The sequence below is a fragment of the Macaca mulatta genome, chromosome 1 (assembly GCF_049350105.2).
Source record: "Macaca mulatta isolate MMU2019108-1 chromosome 1, T2T-MMU8v2.0, whole genome shotgun sequence".
NCBI classification, from domain to species: Eukaryota; Metazoa; Chordata; class Mammalia; order Primates; family Cercopithecidae; genus Macaca; species Macaca mulatta.
Window position 1 is genome coordinate 147,205,621 of NC_133406.1, and position 19,380 is coordinate 147,225,000.

The 19,380-nt window shown below is 40.2% G+C and overlaps 1 protein-coding gene across 5 annotated transcripts in view; it reads right to left on the bottom strand.

Annotated features, from left to right (window-relative positions):
• Positions 1–16,932, bottom strand: part of MTF2 (metal response element binding transcription factor 2) — a 59,218-nt gene extending 42,286 nt beyond the window's left edge. For all 5 annotated transcript variants that reach the window (XM_001101470.5, XM_002801651.3, XM_077952975.1 and 2 more), the window contains exon 1: positions 16,681–16,932. Coding sequence is in view for 2 of the 5 variants with exons in the window: in XM_001101103.5 (XP_001101103.2) it covers positions 16,681–16,685 (5 nt within the window). In the remaining 3 variants the exon portion in view is untranslated. The remainder of the gene's footprint in view (positions 1–16,680) is intronic.
• Positions 16,933–19,380: the final 2,448 nt, after the last annotated feature.

Below are 19,380 nucleotides of genomic sequence, written 5' to 3' on the forward strand. Positions count from 1 at the left end.
GATTTACTTGTTCCTTCTTATGACAAAACAAAGAGAAAAGAAAAAATTAAAACACACTCCATCTTCAACCATACATGTTCCACGTTCACGTTACATGTGAAATTCTAAATCACAATATATGAAGACGGAAGGCAGATGGAAGAATGAATGCTTGTAAAATAAGGAAGAAAATTAAACATAAGTGTCAGCTGAAAGAACAATGAGGAATAAGAAGTAAATCCATTGCTCTGCAGAACCTCAAAAGACTAAAGAATTGTTGACACAAGACTCAAAAGACAGAGGTCAAGTGGGAGCATTAAGAATGGAGAAATAGACCGGGTGCACTGGCTCACGCCTGCAATCCCAGCACTTTGGGAGGCCAAAGCAGGCGGATCACAAGGTCAGGAGTTTAAGACCAGCCTGGCCAATATGGTGAAACCCCATCTCACTAAAAATACAAGAATTAGCTGGGTGTGGTGACGTGCACCTGAAGTCCCAGCTACTCGGGAGGCTGAAGCAGAAGAATCGCTTGAACCCGGGAGGTGGATGTTGCACTGAGCTGAGATCACACCACTGCACTCCAGCCTGGGCGACAGAGCGAGACTCCGTCTCAAAAAAAAAGAATGGAGAAATAGGCAGGGTAGCTCACGCCTGTAATCCCAGTCAGTACTTTGGGAGGCCAATGTGGGCGGATCACTTGTGGTCAGGAGTTCGAGACCATCCTGGCCAACATGGTGAAATCCAGTCTCTACTAAAAATATAAAAATTAGCTGGACATAGTGGTGGATTCCTGTAATCCCAGCTACTTGGGAGGCTGAGGCAGGAGAATCGCTTGAACCCAGGAGGCAGAGGTTGCAGTGGGCCAAGATTGCACCATTGCATTCCAGCCTCGGCAACAAGAGCTAAACTCCATCTCAAAAATAAAATACAATTAAAAAGAATGGAGAAATACGTAGAAGTTGGTGTAAAAGGACACTTGGAAGCCAGACGAGGATCACTTGAGGCAAGAAGTTCGCAACCAGCCTGGTCAATAAGGAGACCCCACCACTACAAAAAAAATTTTTTTTAATTACTCAGGCATGGTGGCATGCACCTGTAGTCCCAGCTTCTCAGCTACTCAGAACACTTACGTGGGAGGATCCCTTGAGCCCAGGAGTTTGAGGCGGCAGTGAGCTATAATCACAGTGAGCTATATAATTCAGCCACTCCATTCCAGCCTGGATAACAGAGCAAGACCATGTCTCAAAAAAAAAAAAAAAAAAAAAAAGACACTTGGAATCCCCAAGTCACATCTCCTACCCTGTACATCCCATCAGAATATGGAACGTTTATTCTTTCAAGGAATTGAATCAAGGGAAATACAAGGCACAGAGAGGGGAATAGGTAAGGCGCCAGCTGAAAATAGAGGTAAATTTTCTCTATAAATATATTCAAGCCAATAAATGAAAAAGAAAATGAATGTTTTAAATCACCATTTTGCAACATCTAATGAATAAACAGATCTATGCACTGAGCATGAGTAGCTGCTAAGACCACAGCAAGAGAAACATTACATGCTTTCTGACGGGACAACACACAGCACATGTGAAATAGTCTTGCCCACCCCACCCCCAAAAAGGCAAACCTGAACCTGGTAAGCCTCTAGATCTAGACATCAATTTACAGTAAATGCAGAGAAACATGTTTAGATCTAGACATCAATTTACAGTAAATGCAGAGAAACATGTTCAACTACACAATGGGGATGCAACAGCAAAATACAGGTTAGGAAATGTACATGACAAATGACCTGGTTTCTCCCACAAATAAACTGCACAGAAAAAAAGAGGCAAGATCTAAGATAGAACCTGTAATTGAAAAAAATCTTAAAACATGTATTTTGAAACTAGCAAAATAAACTATAATCTTCAAAATGCACATCTGAATAATAAGACTACAAAGAAAAAATAATCACCATAAAAGTCAGGATGGAGATTATCTGGGAGATGAAAGGGTTGCAATGTGGGTTTCCGCATTAGCTGGCAACGTTCCATTTTTGACCCTGGGGTGATTACAAAAGTATTCACCTTATATAACAAAGATAGAAAATAAGAGAAAACAGATTAAGAAAATCAGAGGATCAAGCAGAAATAGCCACACGTGAAAACAGAAAAACAGTGGAGAAAAAATTATCAAAGTAGAAGAAAACATCCCAGTACTGAAAGACAGAAGTAACCAGATTGAAAAGGCCACAAGTGTCCAGCAAACTGAATAAAAAAGACTTGTTTCAAGAAAAACAAGGATAAAGATACTACACTGAAAAAGAGATAAAAGGGCAACTAACAAGGGACTGAGAATAATAATCATTATAGCAATATTACAAGTCAGAGGACAGTGAAGTATTCACTTATCTGAGTGAAAAATAAATTCTGGGTGAAAATCAACTTTATAACCAGCCAAATTATCGATCAAGGGACTAAAAAGAGTAAGTAAAGCTGGGCAACAGTGGCACACTCATGTAGTTCCAGCTACTCCAGAGGCTGAGGCAGGAGGATTGCTTGAGCCTAGTTCAGGGCTGTAGTGTACTATGATCATGACTGTGAATAGCCACCACACTCCACCCTGGGCAACACAGAGAGACCCTATCTCTAAAATGCATTTTTAAAAAAAGAGAGAGTGTGTGTGTGTGAGTGAAAATTAGAACTTTTTCAGCCATATAGTCTTTAAGGATTTATCCCCCAAGCACACTTTATTTGAGCTTAATAAAGCTAAACAGAGGGAGTAAACCAAATAAAAGGCAGGCATGGAATGCAAGGTATGTCACACAGAAGAGAAGAGAAAGGAATTCCCAGGATGATGGTAAAGGAAAGCCCCAACAACTTCCATGCAGCAGGCCTAGAGAACCAGTCCAAATTAAAGCAGAACTCCAGAAGATCTCCAGGAGGGTATCTCTAAGCAAAATAAACGGCACTGATAAATTATATAACAGATTGACATTGTGGAAAAGTGCACTGTGAGACATTTTGTGGAACAACTGAAGATACATGAAGATTTTAACATTCAAAGAAAACTAGGCAAACTTTGTTTTTTAATGAGGCAATTTTTAAACATAGTTGTATAAGAAAAAAATGTAAATCTAGAAATAACAGCTAACAAGTGTTTGACACTATTCTAAATTCTTTTTTTTTTTTTTTTTTTTTTTTTGAGAGTCTCGCTCTGTCACCCAGACTAGAGTGCAGTGGCATGATGTTGGCTCCAGACTGGAGTGCAGTGGCGTAATGCTGGCTCACTGCAACCTCTGCTTCCCGGGTTCAAGGAATTATCCTGCCTCAGTCTCCCGAGTAGCTGGGATTACAGGCGTGTGCCACCACACCCAGCTAATTTTTTGTATTTTTGGTAGAGACGGGGTTTCACCATGTAAGCCAGGATGACCTCGATCTCCTGACCTCGTGATTTGCCCGCCTTGGCCTCCCAAAGTGCTGGGATTACAGGTGTGAGCCACCACACCTGGCCTCTAAATTCTTTACAAGCATTAACTAACCCTCACAACTACTTTGTGGTACCATATTCTATGTGGTTCTTCATATGTAAACAATTTTTATATACTCACAAATGAAAACAGTTTATGTGTTTTATATAACTATATTGAAAGAATGAGGAGAGGAGCAATGAATTTCTTTCTCATCTAACATTATGTTTATAGAGAAAGTTTTCTCTATAACATTATGTTTCATCTAACATGTTATACAGAATATATTTATAGAGAAAGCTTACCCCCTTACTCCTCTCCTCATTCATTCTCATCTAACATTATAAAACAATATAAAATTGATGAATCTAAATGCAGTGCGATTTTATTTAGAGATATAAAGAATTAGCTAACAGTTAAAAGTTATTGCCTCTAGGAGTGGGAAGGAGTGGAGGAAACAGACAAGAAACTACATTGTTTTGGTAAAAAGCCTTTTAATTTCAAAATTATCTGATGTTTTAAACTCTTAGCAAGTAGCTTGCCATTGAATATTCCAAATTTACTTTTTAAAAGACAGAAAATGATAAAAGCAGTGAAGACAAACCCTTGGTAACATCAACATCCATGACAGTGCTTCAAAAGGATATTCTCTGAAATACTAGTTCTAAAAAACATTAATAGTTGGTATGTGAAAAAACTGTTTCAATAACCAATTAATATCCTCAGAGATCTGAGAAAATATTGCATCTATGAAATAATGACCTCTGAGAAATAGAATTATAGCCAAAATAAAAATTTCAAGAGAAAAAAAAAACAATGATAGGTAATAAGAGAAAACAGATTAAGACAACCAGAGGCTCAATCTAAGACATCCAATGTATGAAAACAGAAAAAAGGTGGGGGAAAATTATCAAAGAAAAAGTAGAAGAAAACATCCCAGTAACCAGGCAAACTGTGGGGCTTTTCACAAAAGGACTTCTTGGAGATTTTAATATGTTAAGAAATACTTTATAGTTTTCTCTGACATGAGACAACAGAAACTCCACACTCCCTTTCCTTAAAATAGCTCAAGAAACAACTGTTTAAAACAGTGGTTCTCAACTCAAGTCCATAAACCAGTACTGATCTACAGCAAAGTAAGAAAAGCAAGAACAATGTATTCAGTATTTAAGTTAGTTGACTTAAAAGACCACTCTGTATTTTGAGGGCATATCCTTCTTATATTCTTAAATGTAAGTATCTTTTATGCAGTAATGGCGGTCACAGTTTAAAACATTCTTTTTTTTTTCTTTTCTCTTCTTTTTGGGACGGAGTCTCGCTCTGTCGCCCAGGCTGGAATGCAGTGGCCGGATCTCAGCTCACTGCAAGCTCCGCCTCCCGGGTTTATGCCATTCTCCTGCCTCAGCCTCCGGAGTAGCTGGGACTACAGGCGACTGCCACCTCACCCAGCTAGTTTTTTGTATTTTTTTAGTAGAGACGGGGTTTCACCGTGTTAGCCAGGTCTCGATCACCTGACCTCGTGATCCGCCCGTCTCGGCCTCCCAAAGTGCTGGGATTATAGGTTAAAACATTCTTACTTTCTAAAATGAAACGTTGGCAATCTTGTCAGTACACTATCTCCACCCCACCAAAGAGTTAATGGTTCATGAAAGGTAAGTACAGGAATCTCTGGAAAACTCTTATTTGAAAGATGGACAAACAACTCCAGAGGGGCTAAACATAGTGGCTGTCGCCTATAATCCCAGCACTTTGGGAGGTTGAAGTGGGAGGACTGCTTGAGGCCAGAAGTTTGAGAACTAGTCTAGGTAACATGCAAGATCTTGTATTGCCAAGTTTTAAAAATGTTTTAAATACAAAATTAAAAATGCTTTTTTATAAAAGAATCCCGAGGAAAAGAAGTCACCAGAGAAATATAAAGATAACCCAGAGAGTAAAATATTACCAAAAAAATGAGAAAATACAACTAAGTAGTAGTATACCAGATGTACCAGACAGATTAAGTAAAATGAGTAATAAAAACTGTTTATTGAATATAACGATTCAAATGTCACATATGAGTACTGACTTCAAACGCCAGACTGCATGGGGTTTAGAAGTGAGGTCTAATAGGCTGAGTTTAGCTGATTCTAAAAGTTCAGCTCCTCAAAAAGGTCAAAAAAGTTTTAGGGACAAAAATAACGTAACCAAGAATATTCACATTCCAACAATCCTACTCTCTTACTTTCATAAACTGATGATTAAACCTGAATCTTCTGTGTAAAAGATATATTAAAAGTACAATCAGTCAGGCGCGGTGGCTCATGCCTCTAATCCCAGCACTTTGGGAGGCCAAGGCAGGCAGATCACCTTAGGTCAGGAGTTTGAGACCTGCCTGGCCAGCATAGAGAAATCCCCATCTCTACTAAAAATACAAAAATTGGCCAGCCACGGTGGCTCATGCGTGTAATCCCAACACTTTGGGAGGCCAAGGCGGGCAGATCACCTGAGGTCAGGAGTTCGAGACCCACCTGGCCAACATGGAGAAACGCCCATCTCTACTAAAAATACAAAAATTGGCCAGGTATGGTGGCTCACACCTATAATCCCAGCACTTTGGGAGGCCGAGGCGGGAGGATCACGAGGTCAGGAGATAGAGACCATTCTGGCTAACACGGTGAAACCCCGTCTCTACTAAAAACACAAAAAATTAGCCAGGTGTGGTGGCGGGCGACTGTAGTCCCAGCTACTGGGGAGGCTGAGGCAAGAGTATGGCATGAACCCGGGAGGCGGAGCTTGCAGTGAGCCAAGATCATGCCATCGCACTCCAGTCTGGGGGACAGAGCAAAACTCCATCTTGAAAAAAAAAAAAAAAATTAGGCAGGCGTGGTGGTGCACACCTGTGATCCCAGCTACTCTGGAGGCTAAGGCAGGAGAATCGCTTGAACCCGGGAGGCACAGGTTGCAGTAAGCCAAGATCGCGCCACTGCACTCCAGCCTGGGTGATACAGTGAGACTCCATCTTTAAAAAGAAAAAAAAAAAGAAGTACAATCAAGCTATTAATACTTTGGAGGCTAAGACAGGAATATCGCTTGAGGCTAGGAGTTCAAGACCAGCCTGGGCATCATAACAAGACCCCCCACACACACACAATCTCTAAAACAATGAAAAAATTAAGCCAGGCATAGTGGTGAGAGCGTGTAGTCCCAACTACTTGGGAGGCTGAAGTGTGACAATAGCCTAGGCCCAGGAGTACGAAAGCTACAGTGATACAGTGAACTATGAGAGCTGTGATTGCATCACTGCACTCGAGAGGCTCCATCTCTCTCTTTTTTTTTTTTTTAAGGCAGAATCAATTTCTAGAAATTTACAGTCTAATAACTCCATGTAAACAAGTGGAACGTGCATTTTGAATTACAATTGAAAATAAACATTTTGCTCATCACTGGAACTCTAAAACTTTTCAAGGTATGGCATAAAGTAGGGACTTAAAAATCTCTCTTGAATACACTAATCAAAGTCCGTATTTATCAATACACATACTAGTAAGTAAATCCTCCATTTATCAAGCAAATATCACTATCCTATAAAAGCACAATCTATTACACAGAGCCCCAAATTTATTTATGTATTTATCTAGAATTAAAAAGCCAAAAAAGCCTTACAAATTGTACTTAATTTCACCTCATTTGAAAATTGCAACTAAAAGCAGAGGCAAATTCTCCTCCCCAACCTCAAGTTCAGCCTGAGCCCCCTAGAATTAAAAATAGCTTAACCACCTAACAGGTCAGACAATGAACACAGGTGTTTACAATTTCAGTGAGTGTGGCTTTAGTACTCTTCATGAAATTACAGAAAATATTTTTTAAATATCTTAAAATGTATGATAAAAAGTCAGTTTTATAGAACACCTTTGTATGTTTGTGTTTCTACCAAAAGCATGTATTTCTGTGATCACAAAAATACTTTTATAAACTATAAAAAATACAGATCTTAAGTTTTTTTTAAAAAATTGTAAATGAGGTCGGGTATGGTGGCTCATGCCTGTAATCCCAGCACTCCACACTGGTAGGCCGAGGCAGGCAGATCGCTTGAGGTCAGGAGTTCCATACCAGCCTGGCCAATGTGGTGAAACCCCATCTCTACCAAAAAACACAAAAATTAGCCAGGCACGTTGGCACACAGCTGTAATCCCAGCTACTTGGGTGGCTGAGACACGAGAACTGCTTGAACCCAGGAGGCAGAGGTTGCAGTGAGCTGAGATCGCATCACTGCATTCACGCCTGGGCAAGAAAGTGAGATTCCATTTCAAAAAAAAAATTGTAAATGACACTGTCAAATATATCAAGTATTTTGAAAATGGCAAATACCAAACATTTAGAAACAGTAATAGATTTCAAAAATATACCTGATTTCTTTTAAAGCCAATATGACAATCGGTAAAATCTTTACATCACAATATCCAAAGCCATCTAAATTATTTGTGTAAAAGGAATCCTTGATATTATCTCACATATACAATGAATAACAAAGAAAGGTTAACTACAGACTTAAAACACCAAAACCAACAAGGCCAATAATACACATAAAAAACACAGAAAAATGTGAATTAAGTACAGGTATATATATTCATGTTCGAGTCCAGAATTTATAAAGTTGATTACACTACACAAAATTAGCCTCCACTAACAATTCAGTCAAGGATGAACTGGAAAGTTCAGCGTTTTCATTATAATCCTGCAGACTCTGGTCCTAAGACCAAGGAGAAAGAAATAATAGCACTGAGGGGCTCTTGCTGCAAGCCACTAACTGTACCCTAGAGTTTTAAAAGTTCCAACTACTACAAAGGAAAGTATGAACTGGATCTTTGGTAGGTAGTAGAGTACATGGATCACAAGAGCTTGAAAATATCTTCATCTTACTATACCGTTTAACTTTCTCAAAAGCATTCATATCTAATTTTCTCCTCCCAATAATGCCATAAAATAGGAAGGGAAGACTACTGTTTAACAAATGAAAAATGTGGAACTCAGAAGTAAAATTACTTCCTTAAAGTTGTAAAGAAAGATAGGTAATGCTTGGCTCTACTATGGTAAACCCCAGTTAAGTGATACTATTTCTGAGACAAAGTTATTCTAGATATTTGTCACTTTTGGGTCCCAATTACGAACCAAGGTCACATACTGTGGGGAAGGCCAAGAATATTTTCAGACTTAGCAAATGGTGAAATCAGGCCATTCACTGCCATTATCCAGCCTCTTGTCCACAGTATATTTTGCCACTAAGGCATTTTTATAGGTCTAACTGAAGTCATCCACCAGTGATGAAATGATGCATTTCTACAGATGGTTCAACTTGGTTGTTAAGTGTCCTCAGATACCAATACAAGTTGAGCATCCCTATTCTAAAAGTCCAAAATCTGAAATGCTTCAAAATCTGAAACTTTCTAAGCATCGACCCCATGTGGAAAATTCCACATCTGACCTCGTGACAGGTTGTCAAAACGCAAGTGGCACAACAGTTTATTCAGTGTCCCCAAGGAAAAAACAAGCTTTAGACTAAGCATACAACGTGTATATGAAACATAAATTAATTTTCTGTTTAAACTTGGGTCTCATCCCCAAGACATCTTATTTGTATATGCAAATTTCCAAAATCTGAAAAAGTCTAAAATCCAAAACCCTTCTGGTCCCAAGCATTTCAAATAAGGGATATTCAACCTGTAGCTGTCTGCCCAATTTTGACACAAGAAGAAGTTCAAAGACAGCTGACTGTAGTATACATTTTCAAAGCTCTGTATTTAAGAGTCTCATATAGACAAATACAAAAGGACTTTTTTTTTTTTTTTTTTTTTTTTGAGACGGAGTCTCACGCTGTTGCCCAGGCTGGAGTGCAGTGGCGCGATCTCGGCTCACTGCAAGCTCCGCCTCCCGGGTTCCCGCCATTCTCCTGCCTCAGCCTCCTGAGTAGCTGGGACTACAGGCGCCCGCCACCGCGCCCGGCTAATTTTTTGTATTTTTAGTAGAGACGGGGTTTCACTTTGGTCTCGATCTCCTGACCTTGTGATCCGCCCGCCTCGGCCTCCCAAAGTGCTGGGATTACAGGCTTGAGCCACCGCGCCCGGCCTACAAAAGGACTTTATAAATAGTTCTTCAAACACCAACAGAACTGGGAAACTAACATAATTACTAGGCTGATAATGCTACAAGTCAAATACAATATATTTGTTTTCTTCTCCCATAGGAATATGTCTTTGCATCTCAAGATTCACCTGGGGCTATCTATCGATTATTCACAAACCAAGATCTTTCCCACCCAAGGCATTCATACATATTGTACCTACTACCAAAATTGCCCTTCTTCCTCATCTTTTTTTTTTTTTTTGAGACAGAGTCTCACTCTGTCACCCAGGCTAGAGTGCAGTGGTGCAATCTCGGCTCACTGCAGCCTCCGCCTCCTGGGTTCAAGTGAACCTCAGCCTCCTGAGTAGCTGGGATTACAGACGTGCGCCACCACACCTGGCTAATTTTTTTGTGTTTTTAGTAGAGACAGGGTTTCACCATGTTGGCCCAACTGGTCTCAAACTCCTGGCCTCAAGCGATCTGCCCACCTTAGCCTCCAAAGTGCTAGGATTACAGGTGTAAGCCAATGAGCTCGGCCCCCTCCTTCATTATTTACATAGCTGATCCTTCCTTCTAAGCATAGTCATGTGCTACACAGTAACATTTTGGTCAACCACAGATTACATATACAACAGTGGTCCCATAAGATTATAATGAAGCTGAAAAATTTCTATTACTCAGTGACTTTGTAACCACTGTAATGCAATGCTTTACAACATGTTTGCAGTGACCTTGGTATAAAACAAACCTACTGCACTGCCAGTAGCATAAAGTCTTGCACATATACTCATTAGGTACAATACACAATACTAATAACAAACGACTGTGTTACTAGTTTATGTATATGCTATTTAGTTGTCCCTTGGTATCCACAAGGCACTGGTCACAGAACCTCCTGAGGATACCAAAATCCACAGATACTCAAGTTTTGCAGTATGACCCATAGAACCTATGGACGCTAAAAGTTGGCCCTGGCTAGGCCCAGTGACTCATGCCTGTAATCCCAGCACCTAAGGAGGCCAAGGCAGGAGGATTGTTTGAGGCCAGGAGTCCAAGACTAGCATGGGCAACATACCAAGACCCCGTTGCTACAGAATATTTTAAAAATCAGCCAGGTGTGGTGGCAGGCACCTGTAGTCCTAGCTACGCAGGAGGCTGAGGTGAAAGGATCACTTGAGCCTGGGAGTGTGAGGGTACAGTGAGCTATGATCATGCCACTGCACTCCAGGCTGGGCAAGAGACAGACCCTGTCTCTTTTAATGAAGAAAAAAATAATAGGGTGTGGTGGCTCACCCCTATAATCCCAGCACTTTGGGAGGCCAAGGCAGGCGGATCACAAGGTCAGGAGATCGAGACCATCCTGGCCAACATGGTGAAACCCCGTCTCTACTAAAAAATACAAAAAAATTAGCCGGGCATGGTGTCGGACACCTGTAGTCCCAGCTACTCGGGAGACTGAGGCAGGAGAATGGCACGAACCCGGGAGGCAGAGCTTGCAGTGAGCTGAGATGGCACCACTGCCTGGACTCCATCTCAAAAAAAAAAAAGGAAAAAAAGAAAAAAGAAAGGTAATGTCATTAGGATCCATAACTATATTATAATGACAATGCTTTGAAATTTTAAAAGTATTTTTAGTACTAGATAAGTGCTTCACAAACTACCCTTCTATCTCCCTGATTATGGGAGAATTCTTTAACTGCTATCAAAAAATCCTCAGAAATGAGAATCAATAGAGGGGTTCAAGTACCGATAAGAACTTTAAATTAAATGAGGACAGGAGAAAGTGATGCTTTATCTTATCAAGGAAAATGGTTTACTTTGTTTCTATATGTTCAAAGTATTTCTTTTAATACTTACATTTTTAGAGACAGGGCCTTGCTTTGTCACCCAGGCTGGAGTGCAGTGGCACATCATAGCTCTCATAGTTCACTGCAGTCTCAAACTCCTGGGCTCAAGCAATCCTCCTACCCAATCCTCCTGCCTCAGCCTCCTAAGTAGCTGGGACTACCGTGCCTGGCTCAGGAATAAATTTAACAGAAGAAATTCAAGAATTGTACAATGAAAACTACATAATGTCAGAGAAAGAAATTACATAACATCTATGTAACTGGAAAGGCATCCATGTTCATACATGTTAATAATATTAAAATGACAAGTCTTCCCAAATCAATCTATAGATTCAATACAATACCTACCAAAATCCCAGCTGCGTTTTTTGCACAGACTCACAGATTAATCCTAAAATTTACATGGAAAAGTGAAAGGAGCCCAGAATAGCCAAATTGTTTTTAAAAAAGAAAAAACTTGAGGACTCACACGTCCCAATTTCAAAACTTACTATGAAGTAATGGTAATTAAAATGTTATGGTACAGTCCTAAGTACAAACACATAAATCAATGGAATAAAACTGTGATCCAGGAACAAACCTTTACATGGATGGTTAATTTATTTTTGACAAGATTGTCAAACACAAGTCAATGATGAAAGAATTAGTTTTTTGAACAAATGGTACTAGAAAACTGGTATCCACATGCAAAACACTGAAGTTGGACCCCTACCTCACACCATATATAAAAAATTAACTCAAAATAGATGAAAGACACTAAATGTAAAAGCGAAAACTATAAAGCTCTTTAGATATGGTATCAAAAGCATAAGCAAAAAAAAAAAGGAATAAATTGAACTTTAGCAAAATTAAAAACATTTGTGCTTAAAAGGACACCATCAAGAAAGTGAAAAGACAATCCACAGGATGGAAAAAAAAAAGTCTGCAAATCATATCTGATAAAAGACTTGTATCCAAAATACGTGAAAAACTCTTACAACTCAAGAATAAAAAAGCCTCATTTTTTAAATGAGTAAAAGACTTAAATAGACAGTTCTCCAAAGGTATACAAATGGCCAACAAGTACATGATCCTCAATATAATTAGCCATAAGTGAAATGCAAATCAAAACCACAATGAAATACCAATTCAAACCCTAGAATGGTTATAATCAAAAGACAGACTATAGCAAGTATCAGTGAGGATGTGGATAAACTGGTGAGATAATCACTCAGCAGATAATTGCTTGTGAGATTGCAGAATGGTGCAGTCTCTTTGAAAAACAGTTTGGCAGTTCCTCAAAACATTAATCCGAGTTATCATCTGACCCAGCAATTTCACTCCTAGATATGTGTACCCAAGAGAAACGAAAACATGTTCACCCAAACCTTATACATGAATGATCACTGAAGCATTACTTATAAAAGTCAAAAAGTGGGAACAACCCAAATGTCCATCAATGATGAGCAGACAAAAAAGGTATATTCATATAATGAAATATTATTTGGTCCTAAAAATATATGAAGTGACTATAAACGCTACAACATGGCTGTACCTTGAAAACATTAATGATATAGTTTGCATTTTGTGTTCCTGCCCAATCTCCTGTCAAACTGTAATCCCCAACATTGGAGGAAGGCCCTGGTGGGAAATGACTGGATCATGCAGGCAGATTTTCCCCCCTGCTGTTCTCATGATACTGAGTTCTCTGGTTGTTTAAAAGTGTGTGGCATTGCCCCCATCTAATCCTCCTGCTCTGGCCACTTCAAGAGGGCCACTCCGAGGGGAAGTTTCCTGAGGCCTCCCCAGTCATGCTTCCTGTATAGCCTGTGGAACCGTAAGCCAGTCAAAATTATTTTCTTTATAAATTACCCAGTCTCAGGTATTTCTTCATAGCAGTGCAAGAATGGACTAACACAGTTATGCTAAATGAAGGAAGCCAGACATAAAAGGCCACATATTGTACTACTCCATTTATATGAAATGTCCAGAACAGGCAAATCTATAGACACAGAAAGTAAATTAGTGGTTGCCAGAAGATAGGGGAGGGGTGAAGGGGAGTGACTGTTAATGGATTAAGATTTTCTTTTTGGGGTGATGAAAATGTTCTGAAATTAGGTAGTGGTGATGGTTGCACATGTGAGTATACTAAAAAAACCACTCAACTGTACACTTTCAAAGGTTGCATGTCAATTATGTACATACAACTATAGTATATAAATTATATCTCAATAAAACTTATTTTAAAACTGTACAGTTAAGATTTGTGCATTTCAATATACACTTTACCTAAAAATAAAACTTTTGAAAATAATAAAAACAATGGGCTGGGCGCAGTGGCTCAATCCCAACACTTTGGGAGGCCACAGCAGGAGGACTGCTAGAGGCCAGAAGTTCATGACCAGCCTGGGCAACACAGTAAGATCCCATCCCTACAAAAAAAACTAAAAATTTGCCAGGTGTGGTGGTGTGCACCTGTAGTCCTAACTACTTGGCAGGCTAAGGCAGGAGGATCACTTCAGCCCAGGAGTTTGAGGCTACAGTGAGTTATGATAGCACTATTTCACTCCAGCCTGGGTGCCAGAGGAAGACCCTGTCTCTTTTTACAAAAAAAAAAAAAAAAAGAATGGATACATAAAAGTTCATTATTCTATTCTGCTCACTTTGTATTATGTTTGAAATATTCCTTAAGTTTTTTTTAACTAAGTGTAAAAACAAAGTAATTTTTTTAAACAACAAAACATTACTAATATCCATCTTTTGTTGTTTTTTGACACAGGAATCAGAATCTTATATTTTAAAAAGACTAGAGAGGTCACTATCTTTCATTATTCTATTGCAATGTTATACGAAAACAGAAATATGACAGAAGACATGGTATATGGTAAAAATGAATACTTCATCTTAAATGTACAAAAAGAATCTGAACTTCCTCAGTTCTACGGCAGTTCCTCATCCTTGGATTCCTGTGGTTTCCATGGTTAATGAAGGTAACAATTCCTCAATACATGGATGCAATAACCGCTAATACTGTGCCGTCCATTACAATAGCACTGCTACATATGGCCATTTAAATTTTAGTTTTAATGAATTAAATTATAAATTCAGTTCTTAGTCTCACTAGTTAACATTTCTAGTGTTCAATACCCACATGTGGCTACTGGCTACTGTACTGGATACAGCAGATATAGAACACTGCCATCACTGGAGAAATTTCTACTAGATAGCACTCTAATACCTAAGAAATATCCACAGGGAAACTTTTACATTCCAATTTAGGATTGTTATACTGGATTTCACAGCAATAAACAAATTTTCCTGAAGAACAGGGAAAACAAAGTACAAACATATTAGCCATCAAAGATCGTTCATGAAAGTGTAGACTAACTAAAACAGCAGTTAAGTTTTACTTTCAGAACCATCAAGCTACAGATGTTGGTCACAGCAACTCCTCAGTTTCTTCAAGTCAGATGTAGAGATTATGCTGAAAAATGATTAAAGCAAATTATCCTTAAAAGATCCCACAAAAAGGAATATTTATAATCCATGAAATCAAAGAGTTAATGACCCACAGTAAAATACACAGAATAAAATGTCTTTCCCAACAGAGCTTTGAGGAAACGGGGATAATTTAAAGAACTATTAAATATAATTGTGTCATCTAGAAAAAAGGCTTAACAAGATGATTTCTGTACAACTAGTTCTAAAACTGTGTGTGCATTTCATCCTGATAGTCACACATTTCCGTTAATACCCACTAACATTATAAATGTAGTATCAGGAAGCAGGTGCGTTCTTAATTCAAATACTTAGAACAGTTTTAGCACTTTAAAAAACTGCAGGTGAACTAATTTTAAAATGTGAATTCAAATACATTTTTATATTTAGGAATCTGGAAAAACAACAGTCATTTTGTATTCCCTCTCAAGTTATAACTAAACTATCGGGCACTTAAAGCCATCAGTCAAAACAACTCCCTTTAAAGCACTTTCAAACCTTAAAAAGGTTATAATGAATTTAATTACATTTTATCCACATTAACTACTTCTACATTCAACTATCTTTGAAATTTACTGACAAAAAAAAAAAAAAAAAAGGAATTCCCAAGAGAGAATGAAAGCATGGAAATTGAAACCACCTTATAGGCTAGGTATACAGCAGGGTCACATGGAATCGACCTGAAGGAGAAAGTAACTACTATTACCACCGGAGGTTCTGGAGTCAAATTAAATCAGGTACTATTTACATATTTCTAGCTCTGTACTGACCTCACATGGTGCTTTCCTATGTATTACACACAGGCCTAGCTAGGTTTTCACATTTAAGTTAGGGTTACATGGTTTCTATCTTTAACCAAAGTTAAATGTTTTAAAGAATAGAGTAACATTCCACAAGCCTTTTCCCATTGTTCACAAACCCTTGCTGTTTGTCAGATCACCCCGATAAATCCATCTGTTCCCTCTAAATGCTTCCAAAGAAAAATTCAAGCAACCAAGGACACCAGATAGTAAAACACAGTCAGAGTTAGAGTTCTGGCACTACCGAAATATGTTAACAAATCTTGGCAAATTAGTTAAAATTCCTTAAGCCGTAATTACCTCAGTTGTAAGAATACAATACAAATCTACATCCTAGTTGTAGATTGTATGAGTTAGGTATAATTAAACAGAAGAAAGGCCTCAGATTTTCGGTGAGTTCCAAATATAAGGTACCCAGCTCTCCCCCATCTCACTTTCCCTTCCACCTCTTCCCTTTAAGCTTTCAGGTTGTGCTTCCACCTCCACTTCAGTGTGTTCCCCTTATCCTTACCAGCACCTACACTCGAACCCCTTTACTCCAATTCCATACAATTTCACCACCCTCCGATTCCAAGCTGCTACTTCCCTTTGCGCACTGCTAAGGTCCCAGGCAACCCTCCACTCTGCTCCCCACATTTCCCTCAGCCCCCATTTCCCAACGGCTCCTCCTCTCGGCTCCCCACTCCCTCGTCACCAGGTTCATCCTGCCCCTCCAACCGTCTCCCGCCCCCAGGTTCCTTCCTGCCCTCCAAACACAGCTTCCCCGTCTCAACGTTTCATCTTCCTCCAACAGACTCCCCCAACGACCTACTTGCTCCTTTAGTCCCTATTTTCTCCAACACTCAACTGACTACTCCTCTTCATCCATTCTTTTCAATATACACATAAATGCAAAGGCACCCACATACAGGAGCCCCCACCCCCACCTTGGTCCTCCATCTTTCCCTTTTATACATGCTTCCTTTCTTCCTCCTTCTCCCCCACCCCCATCTCCTCCGGAAGAGTCTGTTCCCAGGCCAAGGTCTCTCACCTCATTCGGTCACTTCAGTGGTGCCAACCGCTTCATACAGGAAAAAACAACCAATCCGTCCCCGTGGGCGCTTCCCCTGCGAGTCCGAGCACTTACTGGGCACCTGCCCCACCGGGTACCTGGCACATATGCACGCACAAACCGAGGTCTTTGGAGACGAGGGTAGGGGGTAGAATGAGCTTTCTTACACTGGCCTCAAACACAGCCCACTTCAATACAGCCCCTCGCCATTTTGGTTTCCCGCGGACTGCCGGTGCATTCTGGGAGCGCGGAGCGACTCCGGTGCCGAATGGCAGCTCTCCAAAGCCGCGGGGGGGCAGGGACTGCGCGGCGAGCGCGGAGGAACACCGCGTCCTGCGTCCCCGGCTGGGGCTGAACAAAGAAGGACTCTTTAACGTTGCAGTGAGGCTCAGTCCTTCCGCCGCCCGGGCTAACACAATAGTGAGCGCTGTGCTTCTGATCGGCGGCTGGCTGGGTCTGTTATACGGGAAAGGGTCGTGTGCGACCTTCGGTGTGCGTGGTCGTGACGGTGCTCTGTGCATCTTGCTGGGCCGATTTCTTTTCCCTGGAGAAAATCTTAACTGAAGTACGTTTCCTCTACCTTCATCCTGAGGCCTGCTGTTAGAATTTCCTTCAGCGGGGAGAAGACCCGAGATGTCGAGATTTAATTTTATTCAGCGATTCACTGTCCAGTCCCAAACTGCTTATCAGGAGCTGCTTTTATGAAAGACTTTCAGACGATTTTTTTCCTAACGATGAAAGGTTGTTTTCTGTTTACCCGCTTTGCAGTCCTTCCTAGCTGTAATGAAATCTGAGAATAGTCCCCTGCAAAATGGTTTAAGAAAACAATTGTTTATTAGTGCAGACCCTTAGCCTGCCCAGATTCTGCTGCCTACAGGGGTCCCAACTGACAAGCTGTGAGATTGTATGCTTGTCTCTTTAACTTACACCTAGACACAACCCAGCTCCTCTTAGTAGCCACGTGTGGAATCTTTCTTTATAACTTCGTCAAAATATTTTTAAAACCATTTTATATTTTTGTCTCATACTATGTCACAGGGATAGTGGACACCGTATTTTTTCTGTCTCTGAAAAAGTACCTCTTGTGGTCTAAGCTCATTTGGCTCATACTTCATAAGGGGTTCCCTCAGCCTGTGATCTCAGAATTTGGCAAATAAGCATATTCATTTTACCCAATACCATTCAATACTTTAAATATTGTGGTTGAACCCTTCCACTCCTCTGCTTCTCCTGAATAATAGTCCTAACCTTTTAAGTCTGTCTTCTTAGTGTGCCCTCATTGTATCTACTTACCTACTACCTTTCAGGTTTCACTTTATTTCAATTTTGATCATCGTCTCTCATAAATTCGTCTTAAGTGACCTTCATACGTTGGCTGAGGAAAATTTTGACTTAAAAAAAGTAGATGCAGCCGGGCGCGGTGGCTCATGCCTGTAATCCCAGCACTTTGGGAGGCCTAGACGGGCAGATCACCTGAGGTCGGGAATTCGAGACCAACCTGACCAACATAGAGAAACCGTGTCTCTACTAAAAATACAAAATTGGCCAGGTGTGGTGGCACATGCCTGTAATCCCAGCTACTCGGGAGGCTGAGGCAGGAGAATCGCTTGAACCTGGTAGGCGGAGGTTGAGGTGAGCCGAGATCAGGCCATTGCACTCCAGCCTAGACAACAAGAGCAAAAACTCCATCTCAAAGAAAAAAAGTAGATGCATTACCATTCAGGAGCATGGCATTAAGGTCAATAAATAAAATATTAAAAACTAGATGCATTCCAAAAATTAATAAAGATATTGCACAAACAGATGTATTTGCTGTGCAGCTAAGCCTAATCATAGAACACCTGTTTTGGAGAACATTTGGTCTCAGTTTTCCTCAGCTTTCTGTAAAGTGGTCAACAAGCCTCAACTTCAGAATCTTCAGTGATTCAATACTTCAGAGGCATTCATTTCCACCTCAGAAACTCTAATAATTTAGGCTCTTTGGCTACACAAAAGTATTCTAATCCCTTATACATTAGAGAAGTCAATTATGCCTCTATCGAAAAAAGTTTATTTTTCTGTGCAAACGTGTGAGTACAAAGGTGTAAGCAAACATTTTAAGGAAACCAAGTGTTCAGAGATTTAAGGACACTCAGGGAGTCACAGTCAAATATAGAGAATACCTGTCAGCCAGCCACCAGCAGCTCGCTCCTGTAATCTCAGTACTTTGAAAGGCCAAGGTAGAAGGATCACTTGAGCTGGGGAGTTCAAGACCAGTCTGCAGTCTGGGCAACATAGTGAGACCCTGTCTCTACAAAAAATTTAAAAATTAGCTGGGCCCCTGCCTGTAGTCCCAGCTATTCAGGAGGCTGAGGTAGTAGGATTACTTGAGCCCAGAAAATCTAGGCTGCTGCCCTCCAGCCTGGGCGACACCGAGACTGCCAAAAAAAAAACAAACAAACAAACAAACAAACAAAAAAACCTGCTGTAATTGTGGTTCCTCAGAAATATAAAGCAAAGTGAACTCTGGGTAAGAGTAAACTGTACTCTTTATTGTTGTATGTATTTCTGTGAACATCCTTACGGTCATTCATAAGTATTCTGGTTCCCCTCTCTGTTCCAGACACAGTAAAATTGCACTTTCTGGCTGGGCACGGTGGCCACGCTTGTAATCCCAGCATTTTGGGAGGCCAAGGCGGG